The 21507-nt window shown below is 43.7% G+C and overlaps 2 protein-coding genes across 2 annotated transcripts in view; both read right to left on the bottom strand.

Annotated features, from left to right (window-relative positions):
* Gad2 (glutamate decarboxylase 2) overlaps window positions 1–17650 on the bottom strand; it is a 72716-nt gene extending 55066 nt beyond the window's left edge. The window contains exons 1-7 of the mRNA XM_031369161.1: window positions 15489–17650; window positions 14720–14779; window positions 14399–14548; window positions 13183–13416; window positions 8883–8973; window positions 8334–8446; window positions 5465–5580 (exon numbers count right to left, since the gene is read on the bottom strand). Of these exons, the coding sequence (XP_031225021.1) occupies window positions 5465–5580; window positions 8334–8446; window positions 8883–8973; window positions 13183–13416; window positions 14399–14548; window positions 14720–14779; window positions 15489–15564 (840 nt within the window). The 5' untranslated portion in view covers window positions 15565–17650. The remainder of the gene's footprint in view (window positions 1–5464; window positions 5581–8333; window positions 8447–8882; window positions 8974–13182; window positions 13417–14398; window positions 14549–14719; window positions 14780–15488) is intronic.
* Window positions 17651–20119: 2469 nt separating this feature from the next.
* Window positions 20120–21507, bottom strand: part of Myo3a (myosin IIIA) — a 216471-nt gene continuing 215083 nt past the window's right edge. The window contains exon 34 of the mRNA XM_031369160.1: window positions 20120–20240. Coding sequence (XP_031225020.1) covers window positions 20120–20240 — 121 coding nt within the window. The remainder of the gene's footprint in view (window positions 20241–21507) is intronic.

The following is a 21507-nucleotide window of genomic DNA, read 5'->3' as shown; positions in this document are numbered from 1 at the left end:
GCTATAAAGATACCTCCAGGAGAGGTAGTATGTGGATATAGTCATTCACACCTAGGCAAGGTTCTTTGCCAGGAATATGTGTGAAGAGAAAATAACATGAGAATGGAAGGAAAAAGAGGTCAATGCAGAGGCAGATCAGGCCTGCTCAAGTTGACCTAGGTTTGGCTCATATTATCTTCTGTCAGGATAAATTTGTGCCCAACACATGCCATTGAATTTTGTGAGAGTGGTCCTTTTCCATGCTGTGTGAAACTTAAAAAAAAAAAAAAACTTTCTGTACTTTTGTAGTTGTTACTTCAGGAGAACTACTTTGGAAATTGACTCCCTCCAGAATGTCTCATCTAAAAACTGTGAACTGTTTCCTAACTTATGTGGGAACATAACGTGGTGGTGTCACCCTAGGCTGGTAGTCCTGGGTTCTGTAAGAAATCAAGTAGAGTAGTCACCTCCCTACTTCTCACGAGAAGCTGAGGGGATGCTTGATGACTCAGTCTAGTAGACATGGATACCAGCAGGAGTTGATCTGTGAAAAGTAGAGTGAATTTGTCCTGGTGAATTACCTAAAGGATCTTTCTCTCTTATTATTATAAAGGATGTTTTTCCTCAATGACATTGTGCTGTTTCATGGGAGCTATTTCTGCAAGTGCTTATGTCACATGAAGACAAAGAGAGATGTGCAACACTTCCCGAGGTGTGGAGTTTTGAGGGTTCAGAGTGACTGGTGAGATTTGAGCTAGGATTTTAGATCTCTCTATATCAGCTTTTATCTAGAACTCATTAGATTACTTTTTGTTAAGCTCTTCTTTCATGGGAGACTTGGGGGCAGTGATGATTCAGCAGAGGATGAATGTGGAATGAACAGGTTGCATGGCCCTTCCAGTGTTGTGATATTGAGATTATGTATATTGCAGGGAATTTATCCTGGAGCCCTTTGTGGCCTCAGTACTACCTCTACTGCAGTGCAGTGACTCATTCACTTCTAATACTGTTTATTTAATTTAGTCCTATCCAAGTTCTGTGAGAAAGCAGTTCATTTGAACATAGAGAAAAATGTAATAGCTTGTCCCACTTATCAGCTAGATAAAGTTCTAGCCTGTACTGGTCTCTAGGTGAAGCTTCAGTCTGCACTGGTCTCTGAAAAAGAGGATGGAATGCTTGGTGGGGAGATGTCATGTAGGTAACAAAGGGTGACATCCCCCCCCCACACACACACAATGTGTGAAGTTTCCGGTTGGAAGTGATAGGCTAGGGAGTTGCTAAACATTATTTTCATCTCCATGGTTGTTCTGGATAGTTTTATGTCCCTTGACACAAGCTGGAGTCATTGAAAAGGAGGGAGACCTCCATAAGACTGGGCTGTTGGCAAGCCTGTAGAACATTTTCTTAATTAGTGCTTGATTGGGAAGGGCTCAGCCCATTATCGGTGGTGTCACCCTGGACTGGTAGTCCTGGGTTCTATAAGAAACCAGACAGAGCAAGCCATAAGGAGCAAGCCAGTAAGCAAGGCCTCTCCATGGCCTCTGTATCATCTTTTGCTTCCAGGTTCTTGTCCTGTTTGAGTTCCTGTTCTGACTTTCCTCAGTGATGAATAGTGATATGGAAGTGAAAGCCAAATAAATCCTTCCCTCTCCAACTTGCTTCTGGTCATGGAGTTTCATCATAGCAATAGGAACCCTAACTAGGACAATGGCTCTAACTAAATATGCTACATGACAAACTTAGCACCTAAAAGAAAATAACAGTAACTTGACTTGGTTTGGTACATTAGAAAATTATTAGTGTTACAATAATGCGGCAAGGAAAATATCACTTAAGACAAGACACTACAAGTAAACTTGGAGCTTCCAGCTACAGAATGGCATCCAGTCTCCCAGCCCAGTAGTTGAAAGAGCAGTACTGGATGGCTGAGGAACAGGGGCTGTAGATCTGGTTCTGCCACATTGGCTGTGTGATCCAGGACAAAGCACTGCTCACTTCTGGAGCTTTGTTCTTCCTCTATTAAGCAAGCTTGTTGTTTTACAAAGTTACCTACACACACACATGCAGAGTTTCCTGTGCCTCTGGCAGCAGGCAAGTGTTTTCTGGGGCTCTCATCTGAGTTCTGTAAATACTGGGCTGGAAAAGCATGTCAAAGAGCAAGAATTCTCAAAGAGCAGCCACCTGCCCTCCCCTCCCTTTCCTGCTCCAGCACAGCAGCTCCTTTTCCTTTCTTGTTGAAAAAAAACCCACTGAAAGGACTGGCCATGTTTAGACTGGAGAAAAGGGTGACTTAGGAAAGACTTGATAATTTTCTGTCTTCAGATTTTTTTGGAGCTATTTCAGGAGCAGGTGCAAACAAAATGATTATAGAGTTTGACAATACATAGGGAAGTCAAGAGAAGACACAGGAAATTATCAGACCCAAAGGAACTGGAGATGGGGATCAAGTGAGCTCTCTATCTGTAGGTTCAAGAGCAGGACTCACTTGTAAATACCTGTCTGTATCTAAAATGGTACAAGTAGAAGCTGGGGGCATATTTCCTAAATGTCCCTCTAGCCTGGCTTAGGAGACAAAATGGCTTATTCCAGGCATAGGGAGGGAGTAATAATCTAATATCAACTTCTAATTAAGAAAAATCTCACCTCAGAATGTTGATCATGGAAAGTACAAAACATTAAGTTTACAATACCCACATAACTTATTGAACATGAAGAAGCTGAGCTGGTGTCTACGTAGAACCTTTACCCCTATGCTTCAGTATCTTTGGCATGAAAGATACTACCAAAAGAAAAAAGTGAAAACCAACTTATCCATGAACATGTTGATCCACAATGGTTTTCTGACAATGTTATGCTAGGGCAATGGTGGCACAAAGCTTGTGGGAGTAACCAACCAATGTTTAATTTGACTTAAAGCCCACTCCACAGGATGGAACCCATACTCATCACTACTTAGGTTGACTTAAAGCCCATTCCACAGGATGGAACCCATACCCATCACTACTTTGGTTGACTTAAAGCCCATTCCACAGGATGGAACCCATACCCATCACTACTTGGGTTGACTTAAAGCCCACTCCACAGGATGAAACCCATACCCATCACTACTTGGGTCACCAAGGATCTGAGACTAGATAGCCCAGAGACCTAGGGTAAAACTAAATTCTACTGATCTAAAAAGATGTAGCAATAAAAATGGCTACTAATACCACACTGCTATACTCATTGATCAGTGCCTTGCCTGGTCATCAGTGCAGAAACTTCCTCCTGCAGCAGACGGGAACAAACATAGAGACTCATAGCCAGACGCTATGCAGAGAGTCAGTAACCTTGGAATACTCAGCCCTAAATAGAATGTCTCCATTAAATCCCTCCCTGCAAGGCTCAGGGAACTCTGTGGAAGATGAGGTGGAAAGAATATAAGAGCTAGAGGGGATGGGAGACACCAAGATAATAAGGCCCTTTAAATCGATATGAGCAAAGGTCATAAGAATTCAGAGGGACTGAGGCAGCATGTACAGGACCTACATGGGTCTGCACCAGTTCTTCTGTGTATATTCGCCCATGCCATAAGTTTATGAAAATCAAATAGGTTTATTCTCATTACTCATTGGAGTACTTTTGGACTGTCAAAAAATAATCAGATATATCATACATTAAAAAATAATCCATGTGTCAAAATAGAAAATCTATACCCAGAAAGTGTTGGTATTCTAGGTAAGGCTCATAATAAAATTATCATTTCTAATTATGTGAATGGAAAATTAAGCAGATGAGTTGCCTTTCTTTCTCTTAGAAATGAAGGAATGAACTTCAAGTTTATAGTATAAACAAAAAGTATAGAAAAAACAGTCTCAGAGCATGCATAAGGTCTGAGCTTTCTAAAACATGCTAAGTCACCTTTATCAAGTGTGAGGCTTAAAAGCTTATTCTAAAGGCAGAGAGCATAGGGCAGCTTGCTGCTGGGGCAATTTTAGAGAACCAAAGAAAAGAATGTCTAGTTTAAAATCATTTGAAGCTGTAGTATTGGGCATTTTGAAGTTGAGCATTCAGGACTATTAACTATTTAGGGATCTGAATCCACATCAGGGAAACGGAGACAAGCAGGATTATGGTGGTTTTACCCATCTAGAACGTACAATTAAGTAAAGGTCGTCTCGTGATTTAGGTCAAATCATGAGGCCTGTGTCAGCCTAGTCTTACAATAGGCTGCTACAGTGTGGCTCCTTTGTTGCTGTGCACTGCTGGGTGAGAGAGAAAGCAAGAGCTGTTTGTTATGCAAACCAACTGGAACATTGTTTTCATGCCTTGTTTCATGGTAGCAGAAAGGGTAATATGTGCTCCTTGAAGGGCACAGGAGGAGCATTAAACTCTATCATGGTATCCAACAAGGAAGACCAGACTGCTTAGCACCCCAGTGGTAGGCAGGAATCAGTGCATGGCAGAGATCTGGCTCAAAGATCAGATAGAAAAGACCCCTATGTCATTTCATTATGGTACTTGTGATGCCTAATCTACATTGATGGTTTGACTAGATTTAGAATGAGGAGCATAGCATTTCTAGGTATGTCCATAAGAGTGTTTCCAGAGATGATCAACTGAGGTGAGTAAGACCATCCTGTAGTGGGGAACACTAACCCATGGACTGGAGGTGGGGACAGAGCAAAAGCAGAGAGGAGAAAGCTTGTCAATCTCTGCTTCCTGGCTCACCATGATGTGACTTCTCTGCTCCACTTTCCTTCTTACCAGAGTGGACTGAATTGTCTGAAACTAGGAGGGAAATTAAATCTTTCCCTAGACTGTTTTGTGCTAAAACATAACTAACACAGATCTAAACGTCAGGCAGCTTTGAGTTAAATGGCTAAAGGAACCACAGGGGTTGCATCTATCTAATCACTAAAAGTCCAGCTTTAACCAGAAAGAGTATATCAACAGGGCCTTGTAGAATTTGGATTATATAAAACACTGCATCAGTGACTTAGAAGAAATGAACATACTGCCTTTTTCTCTTGTTCTTATCCCTCATCACATAGCATTACAGACACACAGGATCTGGAATGAAATACATTCAGCTTTGGGGTTGGAAACACAGCTCAGTGGTTACAGAGCCAGGTACTGCTCTTGCAGAGAACTAGGGTTCAGTTTCCATGCATGTCTTACCAGGTGGCTCCAAGTGCCTGTAACTCAGTTCCAGTTCTGGCCTCCATAAGCACCAACATTCATGTGCACATACCCATAAACAGATATACACATAATTAAAAATAATTCATTAAAATAAAATACATAAATATATAAATTCTGCTTTATCTTTGAGGTTTCCCTGCATTTCAGAGATAAGGATAAGGAGGGACAGCTCAGCTCAACTCAACTTTCCCCTCATTCTCTTCTGGAAAGAGCACATCCAGAGAAAAGGCATTTCTGGGCATTATTCGTTCAGTTGGGCCCATCAATATGATCTTATGCTCAAAAGAACACAAACACATACATGCTCCGATGTGAATGCGATGAGTCTGGGCACGGCCGCCATCCCCTTCTCCTTGACTTCTGGAAACATCTTATAGCGGGCAATGAGCATGGCATACATGTTGGAGATGGCGCCACCTAGAGGGCACAGGAACAGCTACTGTTTTCCATTCTCTATCAACACTTCTCATGCAAGCAGCATTTTTGATTTCCACTGACCTAGAATAGTTTCTTAAACTATGAGTCACAGCCCAGTATGAGAGCATATAACTTTATTTGGTGAGGAGGAGAGTCTGAAAAGTTGCGAACAGTAAAATGTTTCTGAATACACCAGGACCAAAAGTTATTTCAAAACCAACTATATGAGTCTGGGATGTTTCTGACAGTACTCAACAGTTCATGTCACATCACATGATGTCACATCACTGTAATCTTGGTTCTAAACACACATCATGCTCACTTTGCCTTCTGCATCTTGGCATGTAATGCCAATGCTGCCTAAAACATCAGTTACAAGATTATTGTATGTTATGAGTAGCAATCCTTTTTATTGTACATACAAAATTTCCTGTTGTTACAGAAATTTAATGGCTTAATTATAGAAAACAAAGATTAATATTTCTCCATTAGTTGACTTAGCTGGTACATACCAATATATTTGGATGGTATTATATTAGAATGTTTGATTTTAAAGTTGTTGTTTGAGTTGTTGATATGAGTTCATAAATAACTGATGAATGAATATTGGTTTGGGACTCAGACAAAATTTTCAATGATTCCTAAAATGGCCCTAAATATACTTCTGCCATTTGATATTGAATATGGATGCAATGTGATATTACAATGCATTGACTATTATAAAATCAAAATAAGAAGTAACTCTAAAAGTGGTGATACCTTTACATGGTACAGTATCAAGTAACCACCTAAGGCTTGATTAATTTTGTAAACTAAACATATCTATATCATTATTTTGAAAATTCATTTTTGTCTTTAATAAATCCAAAAGTGTCCCACATAAAGAATTTAAAATAAGGTTTAAGACTTATTATCAGTGAATGTTTTATATGTATGATTATTTTATATGTCAAAAAACCCAGGGAGACTCCAGGCAGTCATGAGTGGGAAAATGGATGAAGCATTGACCTAACTTCCAGGGAAAACCTTACAGCATCCATTGTGTCATTCAGAGCCTAGCAGATCCAACAATAAGGATTTCTTGGGGTGATGTTTTCTGGGACCTGTAAGTTCTAAGACAAGCTAGATAATTAGGCACGTTCCCTATTTAGACTAGCAAAAATTTCATAGCCAATGGATTCCTACTTCTGTGAGGTATGAAAACTGAACCATGTTGCTCTTGGTATATCTCAGTGACAGCTCAATCCTATAATCAACCCTATAAGAGAATGAATAAAGTAGAAATGATGTTGACATTGCAACCCTTGTAACTGTACCTAGTTCTTCATGAAAATATGTTCTAAGCGTCAATCTTAGACAATAAAGACAAATCCACAAACTTAGCAGGAAAGGAGAATAAGTACTAAATTGCCTAGAAAATGAAAGAATCCATCAGGACTTATGTTCAATGACTTTTTTTAAAGCTAATTTTTTGTTCCATTTAACTAACACTTTTCCCTTTACCATCTGAAATAAAATCATGCTATGTACTTAAATATATAAAACAACATGGTGAGATAGTTAGACAGACATATCCAAGTCTTATCCTCGAGGCCACTGCATTGTTTCATCTTCAGGCCCTCTCACCTCTCACTGCCTTTTGCAGACTTGCTTAAGAGGGATCTGAATCTAGCCTGTCTGTGCCTGTCTGTGCCTGTCTGTGCCTGTCTGTGCCTGTCTGTGCCTGGCTGTGCCTGGCTGTGCCTGGCTGTGCCTGACAGCTGCAGGTGTAACTCTGGCCTCTTCTTTCCCATAACAGCTTACTGAAGACTGGTTTACTCTCACTGATTAGGTACCACTCTGCTCTGACACTAGGCCTCTTTTCCATGGGTCAGTGACTTTTCCCATAGCCTTCCTAACTCCCCTTTCGTCTAGCAATCAAGTCAAGTGCACAGCATTTTGTTTCAGGTTGATTTTCTGTGCTGAGAGAAGTGTAAATAATGGAGCTTAGCATGCAGTGGCTGGTAATCAAAGACAGAATGGAAAAGATCTGGTGGCATAATAAAGAGGAAAGAAAAATACCTCAAAGAAATCAGCACTCTCGCAGGGCAGTGGTGGCACATGCCTTTAATCCCAGCACTTGGGAGGCAGAGGCAGGCAGAGTTCAAGGCCAGCTTGGTCTACAGCATGAGTTCCAGGACAGCCAGGGCTCTACAGAGAAATCCTGTCATGAAAAGCCACACACACACAAAAAAAATCAGCACTCTCTTCTAGCGCTAAGGAACCACCTTTCCAGGCACTCCTTGTCCTCCTTGAAATTAGCCTAAACCTACTTCCCTGCTCATTGTTCCAGGTCTAGAAAAAAGAGGGAATGGGTTTGGGTCTCCAGAGAAAATATAGCTTGGTACACATCTTCACACACTGGGTGTTGTGTTAATTGATACTTTCATTTCACTTATTCCGAGAAATGCAGCAAGGGTGAACTTCCTTATTATTATTCTTTTGACCTGCACTATCCATACATCTTATATGTAGGGTCATGGTAGAAGTATGGGGTGATATCATGTCTGACTATATTCTGCTGAACACAAATAACTGTCATTTAGGCATGGGATTAGTAAACTCCAAGGTGTGTTCAATGGACTAAGTCACATTCATTATTTTCATAAACACAGCTTAAATGACCTACTCCTAAGCACAGAATAGATGTTTATAACATAGCATACCAGAAGAATGAAACAGAAAAAATGAAATATATATATATTTATATATACCAGGAGAAAAGATTCCATCGCCAGAGCCCTCTGGCCAGCCAATGATTTCTCTCATTTTCTTTAGTGTAACATATTCGAGCAGCACAAATACAGGGGCAATCTCATAGGTGAACCTGAAATATATAAATGATCATACTTTATTATGTAGCTCAGATAAATAATTTACTATTGTAATATCACAGAATTTCTCCCTCTTCAAAACTATAGATTCATTGATGTAAAGATTATAATATCAAATATAAAATTATTTATAAAAGTTTTTCTGAAATATTGCTAATTTTTTGTTGCCTTAAAGGCAAGATCTTCAAATATTGAATGCAGAATATTACATAGTAGGACTATCTAAAAGGCAACATTGGGTTTTATTTCTCTTTCATGTAATGTTATTTTAAATCAAAATGTTTAAAAGTCTCTTGTGCACTTTAAATATTTACATAGTTTAATAAAATCAAAAACACATCAAGTTTATTTCTTTAATTAAGCCAGTGAGAAGAAGACATGAAGGGAAGAGATTTTCACAAAAGAGGTTTTGTGTAATCAGTTACTTACATGTTAGTGTTTGCTGTTGACGTCAACCAATCTGCTGCTAATCCAACCATATCCAATCCGGTAGACAGCTGGTTAAAATATCGGGGATGCCCTGAAGAAAATGGAATTAGGATTGCAACCAGTGAAAATAATTGTCTCCCAAATACATGCTTTTTATATCTAAAATATCTTGAAAGACACTTCAGTTACAAGAGATGCACATTCAGAAATCAAATATGCAAATGTGCCTGTGAGCACATGGCACATGATCACTTGCACATATGTGCACACACACACTCAAGCAACCCTTACTCTAACCAGGGGCTTAGTATTACCTGAGACATACTTTAAAGATCTCTCAAATAGGCCCTATAAAAATAATATGTACTTGGTAATGTGGAGTCTAGACAGTTTCCTACTACACTTTGCATATAATTGCAAACTAAATCATTCTTATTTGCATTGATACTGATAACAGTCCTTTTGTTGAGCTGTTCTGAGAATCACTCATACCATGACATCCTTCAGGCATGCCAGCATCCATAGTAATATCAGTGACAAATGACTGATGATTACAAAGACAAGACAAAAATGAAAAAAAAAATAGGACACTTTTCTGAGTGGTTAGTCTTGCATTCAAAGGTGATGAATGTCTAGAGATGGTGTAGACGAAGCTAATTCTTGACAGTTCTCTGAATATTTGACTATAGTCAACATAGGTCCCTGATAGTTGAGATTTAGAACAAAGCTGAACAGTCAGCATTACTGCCTTGTTGACAGATATGTGAAAAATACATTTCATGGATAGACTGACCCATTAAAATGACTATCTAATCAACTTCTATATTTCTCTAAAATTCTGTAAATAGACTGATGTCTATTTATACGCTCTATACCCTGGAGGCTGTTATTTGAAATGTGATTATAAATATCTCATTGGGAGCCTGTTTTTCCATCTTGTCCCATAGAAGCCTACCAATAGATTCATGTTGTGTTTAGCAACAGCAATTTGGGAGGAAGCATAATTATGGAAGTGGTATCTGATAAAAATGTTATCTGTCACTTGCTGGACATCTGTCCGGTGCCTGTGATGTGAGTCTCACATCCCAAGTGTGGTCAAAACAAGATAAAGGACAGCACTGGAAGAAGCACATTGCTTATCTCTGGGCTCTCTTATCAGCCGCAGCATGCAGCTAGAGAGTTTGACAATGGGAACAGACAGGCAGTGGGAAGGAGCACATTTTAGAGGGGCTGTTATTTGTGCACCTCTAGTTAATTCTTAGCATTGCCTCCTTTATGGCCTCAGATCATGCCCCTGCCCCCTTTTCTCTTCTGCAGTCCCTTTGACTCTGACCTCACCAGTTTACTCATTCAGAAAAGGTATAACATCCCTCAGATGCTGCAGTTGCTGTTGCAAGATGCCACCCCCTTCTCTCTGCCTCATTGACTCCCCATTTCATTGTCACCCGAAGCTGATCACAGCCTACTTCTCTCCCCAGAGGGCCTTTCACTCTTCAGTCCACAAATCACTTTTTGAGCAAGAAAATCAATCTGGATTTATTTTATAACTTATATGCACTTCTAGATGAACCTACCTATTATCACACAGGATTTAACTGTGGAAATTCTGGCTGAAAAAACACCTGCATAAAATGGGGTGCTCCTGTTACTGGGTTTCCTTCCTTCCATATAGTTTTTTTTTTTACCTTGGTCTGCAATTTTATCTGATGTTCTCCTGCGCCACAGCTTTCCTTCACTGGTTATGATGTGAAACTACAGAGCTAGGTACTTTGACAGGTCAGAACAGCATGCCATTTGGGGTTCTGGCAGAAATATCCCCCTAATTACATTTGCTCTGCTCCTGTGGCCTCTGTACACTGCCTCTGTGGGTTTCCCACTGCATCCATCCGGGGTTGTCTGAGAGCATGAGAAACAGTTCCAGCAAAGTTGGCATCCTGCGGTGGCCCCTGGCCCATATGATCCAAGCATGATGAGTCTCCTGCACAGATTAGCAAATGAGCCCTAAAGGATTCTCAAAAACTAGTACCTGGCAAATGAGACCTGGTGCTCACCAGTTGGACGAAGAAGAGAGAAGCCAAAAGTCCTCTAAAACTGCTTTCTGTGAACTGACAACCCACAGAAGGATGCTCCTCCTACACTGGATTCATTTTCCTTTGTCTAAGGTTTCTCTTAAAGATTGAAGACTACGTTAACATTACCACAATTGAAGGAAACAATCCCTGCAGACACCATGCTAGAATCCCACCATTCACGGAAGTTTCTAGTTCTAACCCTTCTTTATAAGTGATTTAAACGGACACTTCATTTAAAAATCTCCATTGCCCTTCAATCCTTTCTAAAGCTTGAGGAAATTAGGTTAAGAGGGACCAGGTGACATTTTATAAAATGGTCTTCAAAGGATCATAAGAATATTGGATGGTGACAGGGAGGGCAACTGCTTTGATAAGACTAGGCAGTGCCAGCTGCCAAATAGGACACTAACAGCATAAGAAGCTACAAGCTTTCCAGTTGAAGACAAAAGCTGCCTATGATGATTTTTTTTTTTTGAAGGGCTATTTAGAGATATATGAGCAGAAGATGAAACATGGCATCAATAATATTGAGAAATTCATCTTAATCTAACATATTTTTCTCTTCACTTTAAATGAGATGCACTACAGCAACATTTAACTAACAGTTTTACAAAAATCACAGCAAAAATCTGATTAATGGACCTATTTATTCTCCAAAGGTAAACAGAGCATTGGTATACAGAACTATTACTTCCATCGATGGGCAATTCTCATTATCTTAATTCTAAATTGCATTTCAAAGACTAGCTAGTAGTTTTTAAAAACTACGAGGTAAAAAAAGGTATGTTCTTTTTTATTTGTGAGCAGCATAAACAAATGGTGGTAGTTTTCCATTAGCATATTTAAATGTCAGGTGTGGGGGATGGGTGAGGCAGAAAAGGATTAAAAGCTTCAGTTACTGTGGATGGGTACGTGCAAATTAAGTGGGAGCAGAGGATCTTAGAGAGCCTAGTATCTGGATCCTGTTGGCTTTTCAGCAGGACTAACTGATGATATCTAAAAAATATCTATAATCCATGGAAATCAACAAGTTAAACTCATTTTCCTTCATATCTATTTCTACCTCTTCAGTCTTACAAAGTGGATAATAATTACACAAAAAATCCATTTTCTGAGGCTTCTATGCAAACCTTTTTCTCTAACCATATAAAGAATGCTCAGGAGAGCATAAAAATAATAATAATAATAAAAGGCTAAACCATTTTTGTAGCAAAATTCTTAAAATGTTTGTTGTTTGTTATACTAATAAACTACCCACAAAATGGCAGCATAAACAAGATATTTGCAAAGTAACCAATGTTTACTTAATATCTCACATGTGTTAGTTGCCAGTAAATCTTTTTTAATTCTACAAATCATTGCAAATCCACAAGCCTTCCCTCCTCCACTCAAAGGAATTTATCACTTCACTGGGTTTCACAATGTATGGAGATGATTGGAGACAATGTAGGAAAAAAAGCCGGACACTCAGGACCTGGGTGGACGAAAGCTGTTGAGGTATTCAATTGATGTTGCACCTGGATTACAACATCGGTTTACCCTGTTTTAAAGGATGCTGTGAGACTCTAATAGAGTATAACACTCATGTTTAAAATGGACCCTTAAACATGTTGGTTATTCTTATCCACATACTCAATAGCTATGTAGGAGACAAATCCTTGAGTAATACTGCTGGACTGCTAACCTAGTCTATATTGTGGTGGTGGGGAGTAGGGGTGCACACGGGCGTATCTCCATACTTCTTTCAAACCAGGAGAAAAACTGGAATTCAAATCTAAAATTTAGTCATTTGAAGCAATGCTACAACATTCTCCCTCCAGCCTGAAGATTATACAGGTTGGTTAGCTGGGGTTCTTCACTAATTCTATGCCAAGCAAATTGCCAGCAGCACCCTGGAGTTCAGGCTTACTGGATCTCATCTTTCTGACTCCTCTTTTACATTCCCTTTTTTTCTCCATTTTACGTCGCTTCTATTGGCTCCTGCTGACAAATGGTCGCTTCTACAACCTCCGATTAATCTCCATGCCAATCTGACAATTTATACCCTGATGACAGCGCGGTTATTGTTAGCAAGATGCCTTTGAATCATTCCAATTAATGACTATTTTTAAGCGAATATAACTTTGCAATTTGAAAATAACATGACCCACCCAACCTAAGAGAAACGGCTTTATAGAAAAAAAATGGAAAAGGAAAAAAAAGCTTTATTATTGCTGGTTGCACAATACCTGTTTTAATTGCATATTTCAGAGTTGTTTGGCAATGCTTCAAAATTTCCTCCAGATTTTGCGGTTGGTCTGCTAATTCCCAATTATATTCTTGAAGAAGCTCATTGGGATAATGGAAATCGATCACTTTAGTTGATCTATCGAAACTTTTCACCACATACTGAAGCAAAATATTCATAACATCTTGCAGAAACGCCAGAGTGGGCCTTTCTCCTTCGCACGCTGGCAGCAGGTCTGAAGAACGGAATGGGAAGGACACTTTAGATTTCACTACAGAGATACAGGCAATTACTGAATGGGCAATTTTGCTTTGAACTGATTTGATTAGCACTGTAATCGCAGTGCTCAGGAGGCTGAAGTAAGGGGGATCTCTGGGAACTGGATCGAGTTAGAGAGAAGAGGGTGTCTCAAACAAAGCCAGAGCATCTGGAAACACAAGCGAATAAAATCCTCTTCCGGAATTAAGTTTTGCATTTTATTTGTAACATATTATGTTGCTTGGTTTATTTTTTTTTCCAAAAAGAGTGTCTCAGCTTGTCTGTTTCACCAGCGTTTGTCCTAAATTTGAATAAATCATCTTAATGGTTTGTCAATACTCCACTTCAGAATTTTTGAGAAATGCCTTCGAGCAAACCAGGAAAAGCGGTTCATTCCAAGTAATGATCTCTGGCTTTTTTGAAGACCAGATGTTTCCAAAGTTGGGGTGTGTGTGTGTGTGTGTGTGTGTGTGTGTGTGTGTGTGTGTGCTCGCGCGCGCTCACGCTCTGTTTGTGAGCCTGGGAGTCATGCATGAGTAGGAAAAATTTAGCGCCTAGGGCTCCCGTAAACAGAATCTTTCCTTGTTGAAATCATGGTTACAAATTACTTTGAATCCAATCGAACATCTAAAAATCCCTGCAATTCCGAACTACTTCGCAGGACATTTTGGAAATCTGTGTTACCCAGAGGCTGGGGCAGCACCAAGAAGCCTACCAAGGCGCACACGACTGCCACTGCCACCTCCAACTCTCGAGGTTGCCCAGTGCAGGGCACTGTGGCCGCCGATTCGGGCTGGGGAAGGCCAGAGCCGGGTACTGGGCGCTCTCCAGCCCACAGACCCCACGTCCTTCCAATTCCGTGGAAGATTCTCAGAGTCCTCACCCCAACCCCGCCATCCACTTGGCGAGGTCAGATGTCCGCGGGGTGGAGCGCGGTCCTGGCCAGCTGGCCCCTTTACCTGTTGCATGCAGAAACGCGTAGTTGACATCCCCTTTGGGGCAGCTGCAGGGTTTTTGGTCGCAGGCGCAGGCGACCTTCTGGGTGGCGGTCCGCGAGGTCACACTCCCGCTGCTCTCTGCTGGCTTCTCAGAGTCTCCGTAGAGCAGAGCTGGACAAGGACACGGAGCCGGGACCTGGGTCAGCCGGCGACAGTCTGGGCTCCTACATCCCCGCCCACCCGAAACCCAGGGACTCCTCCGACCTAGGCTGCTACATTGCTCCCACCAGCCATGCGCCCCAGACCTTGCGCGCCCTTCTCACCAGCCGCGCCACCACTCACCGCACAGCTTGTTTCCGATGCCGCCCGTGAACTTTTGGGCCACCTGGCACCAGGCTCTCGCTGCAATCGCCAGGCAGGGAAAAGCGAATAGGAAAGAGAACAAACGGGCGTGTGAGAAATTTCGTTCCAAGTGAACCAGGTCTTTGAGTCCAGAGTCTGGGGACCCGGCGCCAACCTCGGGAGCGGCCACGAGCTAGCGACTCAGCTTTCAGCAGGTGGGGGAGCCCTGACGCCGGGGCCAGCCCTTTCCTTGCCGTGTCCCAGAAAGAAAGCAGCCCCACACCGCGGCCCTTTGCACCTGTTCGCCAGGTCCTCGGGTTTCCAGACCCTCCCTGCCCGCACCCGGGCTGCCTTTCTAAGACCCGAGGCTGTTTGTTTCTCGCCACGCTTGCCTTTCAGACCCCAAACTCTATCCCGTTTTCATTTTGTCTTTCCCTGCCCGGGGTCTAGACGTCCCGAGGCGAAGCCCAGATCCTTGATTTCTGACTCCCGCAGACGCTGCAGTCTTTCAAGAGCCTACGTTTAGGGGAAGAGGCAAAACAAACAAACAAAAAAACAAAAAACAAAACCCTGGGCTTTTCCCCAGGGGTGACAAAGGACTGAGGGGAGTGCTGGGGTTCTCGCACAGCCACGGACTTAACCCAGAGAGCCGGGAGAAACGCCCGAATAAGTTTCCTGTGGCAGATGTCAAAGCTTTGATCATCTGCGTAGCCCTGCAAACCCTAAACCACCCACAAAACAATCCCGTTGCAGGTCCTGATTTTCCTACCTGTGCCCGGGTTCTCGGGGTCCCCAGAGCCATCTTCAGATCCGAAGGACCAAAAGCCGGAGCCGGGAGAAGCCATGGGCTCTACTAGACTGGCTCCGGTCGCCTCCGAGTGGCTGCGGGCAAGCTGCCTTCGGCTCGACCCTGCACGCGCGTGCGTGTGTGTGCGAGTGTGTGTGGCGGGAGGAGGGCACCGCGCGAGGGCTGGAGCCTCGCGATGAAAGTGAGTGTCACACAGGGATTGGAAACGTGCGGTCTGCGTACGCCAGTGCTCCTGCGTGCGTGTTTGTTCAAGTTAGGGCGTAGGGTCGTGCCGCCGAGCTCTGCGCCGAGGTTAAATGGGGAAGTAGCTGTGATCCTTGCAGTCTGGAGATTGGAAAGTGGAAAGGGCCCGAGAGAGTTTTTAGGGAGAGGGAGCTTGATGGGGAAATGAAGGAGTAACGGAAGGGAATGGAGGAGCTGGGTCGTGAGGCTCGAGACTGTGAGTTCAAGCGCGAGCCAGACGCGGGGGAGGGAGGCGTGCCTGCGCAGCGCTCACCCAGCCTCAGGCGCTCCGGGTCAGCTACGGCGGGGATGCGCTGTCCAGGGTGCTACTTCAGCCCGCTGCAAGCTAGCCTCGGTGACCCCAGGGATCAGGGAGACCTTGGCAAGATTGGAAGGGTGGCCGAGGGGGATTTCATGTATGCATCGATTAGCTCATTGTTTGAGGGCTGTCTCTGGCTGAGGCCGAGCAAAAGTGGTTCTCACGCCCGCCTTCCTCCAAACCCGTGCTGAGGTTGCTGTGACCTCAAGAACCCAGGCCACCTGGCCTCAATCAGGCAGAGCTCCAGAGCATGAGAAAGGAACCAAGGAGGGTGGAAGGTGGACAGCTTCCACGCGGACCGACTCATTTCATCTCCTCAGCAGAGCCTAATGTCTGCCTGCTGAGCTGAGCCAGCCTGGGGAGTCGTATGGTTCCTGTGCCGTCACGCGCTGGGTCCCTAGACCCACCGTCCAGGTTTTGACTGACGGCTGAGGAGAAAGACTGCTGATTGAAGCAATTAAAATCCATGCTGGAGTCTATCACTGAGGACCTCAGGCTGGGAAAAAATTAAATAAATAAAACGAACAGAAACTTCTTGAAAGGGAGTGGGGGAGAGCTGGCACAGCCCACAGGATTTATGGTTGATGGGGGAAGGGATCTGGTTACTTGATGATCTTGGTCTGCTGCTTATGCGTGGCTTGAGGACACCTGTGCTTAGGCGGGGTTCTGAAGTGGGGCGGCTGGGTAAGCAAACCAGATTTTTCAAATCCCAGAAGAAAAGGCACTCCTGTCTTTTCGGGGTTACTCAAACTACTGACCTCTCCCCTTCCCAAGAGGAGTCCTTGCCGTCAGGAGGTGTCTAGGTACACAATATTGGCAATTTCCCATCCCAGAAAGAAGTAGTTTCGTTTGTGCTTTCTAATAGAGGAATGAAACAATCCTTGCTGTTTTCCTTTCCCCAAAGGCTCTTAAACGCAAAGGCAGCGCCTTGGGAAGGTTTTGGGGCTCTCGTACTCCGCTTTGTTTCTCTTCTTGCCTTTTCTAGACCCATGATTCCCACCATACAGAGAACTCAAGAAAGACTTGCCAGAAGGTGCTGCTTTAAACCATTCCCGACCTCCGTTCCTGTGCTTCCTCAATGAGGGGCTGCAGTTTCCCTGCTCCTTCTTCTTTCCTTCTTTGAATTTTCAAACGAGGCACCAAAGCTGTTGCCTGAGCAGGGACTCTCGAACCTTTAGCCTCGGCGACCAGAATCACGTATTTTGTTAGGGATCTGGAGACCTCTGGTAACTGTGCAGATGCCCAAGTCTTGGGCCTCCAAGTGCGTTCTCTCCACAAAGCTTTACGTTCTTCCCAGTTGCCAGAACCCAGGGGGCCAGGGTGGATCTAGCTATTGGATGCCTCCTGAGGTCGCGGGACCTGGGCGGTGGTGTTGGGGGTGCGATTGGCAGGCACTGTTGAGGTGCTACCCGAGGCGCGTCTCTAAGCAGGAGCATGTTGATAGAAGGCAGTCATGCTGACCCTATGCCTCAGCTTAGTTGGTCTTTAGGGTACTCCAGGCCTGGTGGCTTCAGCTGGCAGAGGCAGCAGCTCCTGGAATGGGCGCTTCCTCCATCCAGCCTTGCCAACAAGACTTGGAGTGCCTGGGTCTTTGTTTAAATCCATACCAAATCCTGCAAAATAATTCTCTTCAAGCCAGCTGGCTGGGGTTGAGGTTTTTTACCATGGATGAGTGGTCGGAAATAAAGGTTCGTAAACACACACACACACACACACCTTCCAAGGTGTTACTTAAACCTATACTGTTGAAATGCAATTGAATCCCACAGCTCTGAGTATTTTTAAAATCTAATGGTACTTACATTAATTTTATTTATTTATTTATTTATTTATTTATTTATTTTTGCCACTCCCCACTTCGGATGCAGGCTGGAATTGGGTTTGTCTTTTTAAAAAATCCAACCCTTCCTAGACCGCAATTTGCTTTGTAATTTTTTTTCCCATTTCCCCAAAGGGCCCATCCACCCCTCAGGCTCCTGGTTGTTGATAACAAAAGAGCTCTGGGAGGTAATAATTACAGTCATTAGTTCACAAAGGAGGCAGCAGACTGGGAACGGAAGACTGATAGCAGGGAGTAGGGGGATGGGGGTAGGGAGTTGGGGGTGGGATGGAAGGCTTTCCCTCTACTGAGGAGACCCACGCCAAACTCTCCAGCATAGCCCACCGGAAGGTTTGGTGGGCTTACCTATTCCTTGTTCACTGTGCACCACCCAGAATTCCCCGTGGTGGAGGGAGGGGAGGGGCGGTCAAAGAAGGATATTTGGTATAATTTTTCTCTCTCGAGTCCTTTTGCTGCTTAAATGTTAAGAGACTGAAAAAGGCTAGATAGAAAAAGGATTTGGAAACAACCACGACGTTGCAATCTTCCTTTTCCAGCCTTACTCAACCCAACATGCAGTGGCTGAGGAAGATCTGCCTGTTGCGGCTCTACTCAGCAACCAAATATACCTTCGCAAGGACTTTTGCAGCACTACCGGGCGAGGGTCCGCTGGAAGCCAGGGTTAAAGCGTAGGTCTGGCAAGCTGCAGAGCCCAGCTCCTCCCTTATGCACCTGCTCCAGGTGGGATTGTGGTGCCCCGAAACCTAGTGAGCCTGGACACCTGAATTCATCGCCCCCCAATATCAATCCTTGAGCCCTGCTGTTCCAGTTTCTGGTGCCCAGCTCCGTGAGGTTGGCTCAGTTAGGGTGACTCTTCTATCCTGTCTGTCTGACCCCAAACTGGAGCAGAGCTTTCTAGAGAAGGAGCAGGGAGGGGAGGACACTTGAATTTGGGGGCTTGCCTGTCACAACAGGAGGCCACTCCTCAACAAGATCCTACTTGTAAATACACTGGCTACATGGAGCTTTATAGGCTGATCTGCTATGCCGCTCCCCGGACGCAAAAGTTATCAGCGCCCTCAGCTTTTTTTTTTTTTTTTATGTAGCAGGAGCCAAACAGTGACCTGAACAGAACTTGTTTGCCCATTCATTTCTCCGTGGAACCCTGTCTGTGTGTATCTTGGTGGTGTAGACCTGTAAAGTGTCTCTTATAGAAGGTTAACTTGAAGGGTTTTTTTGCTGCTGTTGCTTCCTCCTCCTCCTCCTCCTCCTCCTCCTCCTCCTTTTTCATCTCCTTTTCCTTCTGTATAGGCTACAGCTAAATGGTAAGGAAAATCCTGCCTCCCACCCACTGCCCTTCTCACTTTTATGTGGCCAACTTTTAAGGAGGGAAGAGCTACTTCAAATCTGCAGTGTAAGAGATCTTAACATCTGATGGTCCTCAGTCAAAAGACCAGTCTGGCATAGGCTGGCTGGGAAGGGTGTGTGTGAGTAGTGAGGTTTGGAAGTTTGTCTGCAGCCTACGCTTCTAGGTAAAGTTTAAGTTAGACTGCTTTACCATGAAGTGAGGGGGTGAGAATTTGTTGGTGAAGACAGAGCTCATCTTAGCTCCTGCCACAGGTCCAGCTGTATATCAAACAGAGGCTCTCAAGGTCCAAGGCAGACAAGCCCATGGAAAACAGGCTTTTCCAGGACGCTTACTTTATTTAGCAGTATTAATAATCAAGAGAGGAGAAAACTCAAGGTTGAGATGAGTTCACTTTCAAGGTTCGTTCCACTCCCACCTTGCCTTTATCCTGGTATACCCAACTCAGAGTGACTGTCCTTCGGTCCTGAGAAATCCATTTCAAGAAAGAAGAAATCTCTTCAATCATTTTAAAATGATTGGGGCATGGGGGAGTAGGGTGGTGGTCGTGGTGGTGGTGACAGCTCTGGCACAGTAAGTACTCCGAATCACGATCAACTGAATAAGGGGATTCATTAGGGGGACGGGGGACGACAGGCAGGTGGGAGAAGTCGGGCCCAGTATCTGGAACTACCCTGAGGGAGTCGATTCTCTTAATCCCAGGACTAGATTTTCCTGTGTCAGGGCCTCAAGGCCCTAGCATTTGAGAAGGAACAGCACGGGTAGACTATCAGAGGCCTCAGTTCCTATTTGAGACAGTACTCTGCTACTGCTTTGATCCTTGTAGTATTTCAAGGTCCTGCACTTTCTGAAGCTCCTTTGGTGTGCTACAACTGCTGCACCAGGCGCTGCCTCTGGGAGGTTTTGCGCAGGAGCCTCCTGTAGTCATAAGGGTTGGATGAAATCCTCTCTTCCTCTGGGCTCTCATTCTCTGAGACAGTCCAGCACCTGCAAGCCAAACCAGGTTCTGACCATCAGTGGCAACTGTTCTCAGAGCATGGTCTATCCACCCTCCCATATCCAGGCAGTCTTCTTTGAGCCTTCTACCAACCACAGGCATTTAAGAAAGGTACAATCAAAATGTCAGGCTAAACGACCCAAAGTACGTGTAACAGTCTAGAAACTGGGTTCAGCTTTTGTGTTCAGGTGAGAGCAAATCTTTCACCCGCAGGCAGGGATCACAAGGCTACTTTTGTTTGGAGTAATAATAATTCATAGCTAATAAAAAGATTCATACCTTTGTGCCTTGTTCAGTTTTTAAAAAGGCTTTAATCAAACAGGAAGATTCAAGGTGCATAAATAGATGTCTACTTTCTGGATTTTTTTAAATCAGCCAAATGTTTCTTTTAAAACCTGGATCTGACCAACAACTCCAGTAGTGACCCAGGTACTGCTCAGTCTTTGGCTTCTCAAGGCTTCAATGTTTTTAATGAAACTGCTCTCCCAGACCTATTGTAGGAACTCTTGTCAATGTTTACCTTTGGTTTCTGCAGCTTGCTTGAGGAAATGGGGATGCTCCCTAAAACACAGCTCCATGATTCTCACCCTCATTTAGCACATACAAAGTACCAGTGTAGATGGATGACAAAAGAACAAGTCCTCGATTTCATTGAGTTTTAAGTTGTGAGTGGGAGAAGACCAAAGAACCCCAAGACACCAAAAAAACCGAAAGCCTTAAAATATCAGGTGATGAGAGAAAACTTAGAGAGAGGTCAGCAGGTCAGTTGGTCAGCAGGGTAACAGGACAATGATGATGTGTATTCGAGTGATCAGGACAATGATAGTGTACATGTGAGTGATCAGGAAATGGTGTGTATAGTGGTCACCATACGCCTCTGGTAAAGTAATATTTGAGAAGAGGTTTAAGGGAAGACCCAGGGAGCCATGATGCTTTTCTGGGTGGGAAGAGGGAGTAGTCATTCCAGGACAATAGATCAACCAGGGGAAAGGTTCCAAGACTACAGCAGGCAGGCTGCTTCAGGAACAACATTGACTATGGTAACCTGAGTGTGAGGAGATTGCAATACCTGAGTGAGCACTAGAGGAGTGAGGGTAAATGAGGTGAGAGCTTGCAAGCTTGGAGACAACAGACTACAAGAGTCATTATTTAAGGTGTGGCAGTGCATGTTGATAGAGCAAAAGAGTGGGATACTCCAATGTTGAGAAGCCAGGGAGAGGAAGAGGAAAGAAAAGCACAATGTAGAGGCCAAAAAAA

The sequence above is a fragment of the Mastomys coucha genome, unplaced genomic scaffold, assembly GCF_008632895.1.
Source record: "Mastomys coucha isolate ucsf_1 unplaced genomic scaffold, UCSF_Mcou_1 pScaffold15, whole genome shotgun sequence".
NCBI lineage: Eukaryota > Metazoa > Chordata > Mammalia > Rodentia > Muridae > Mastomys > Mastomys coucha.
This window is presented reverse-complemented; position numbering and strand designations above follow the sequence as displayed.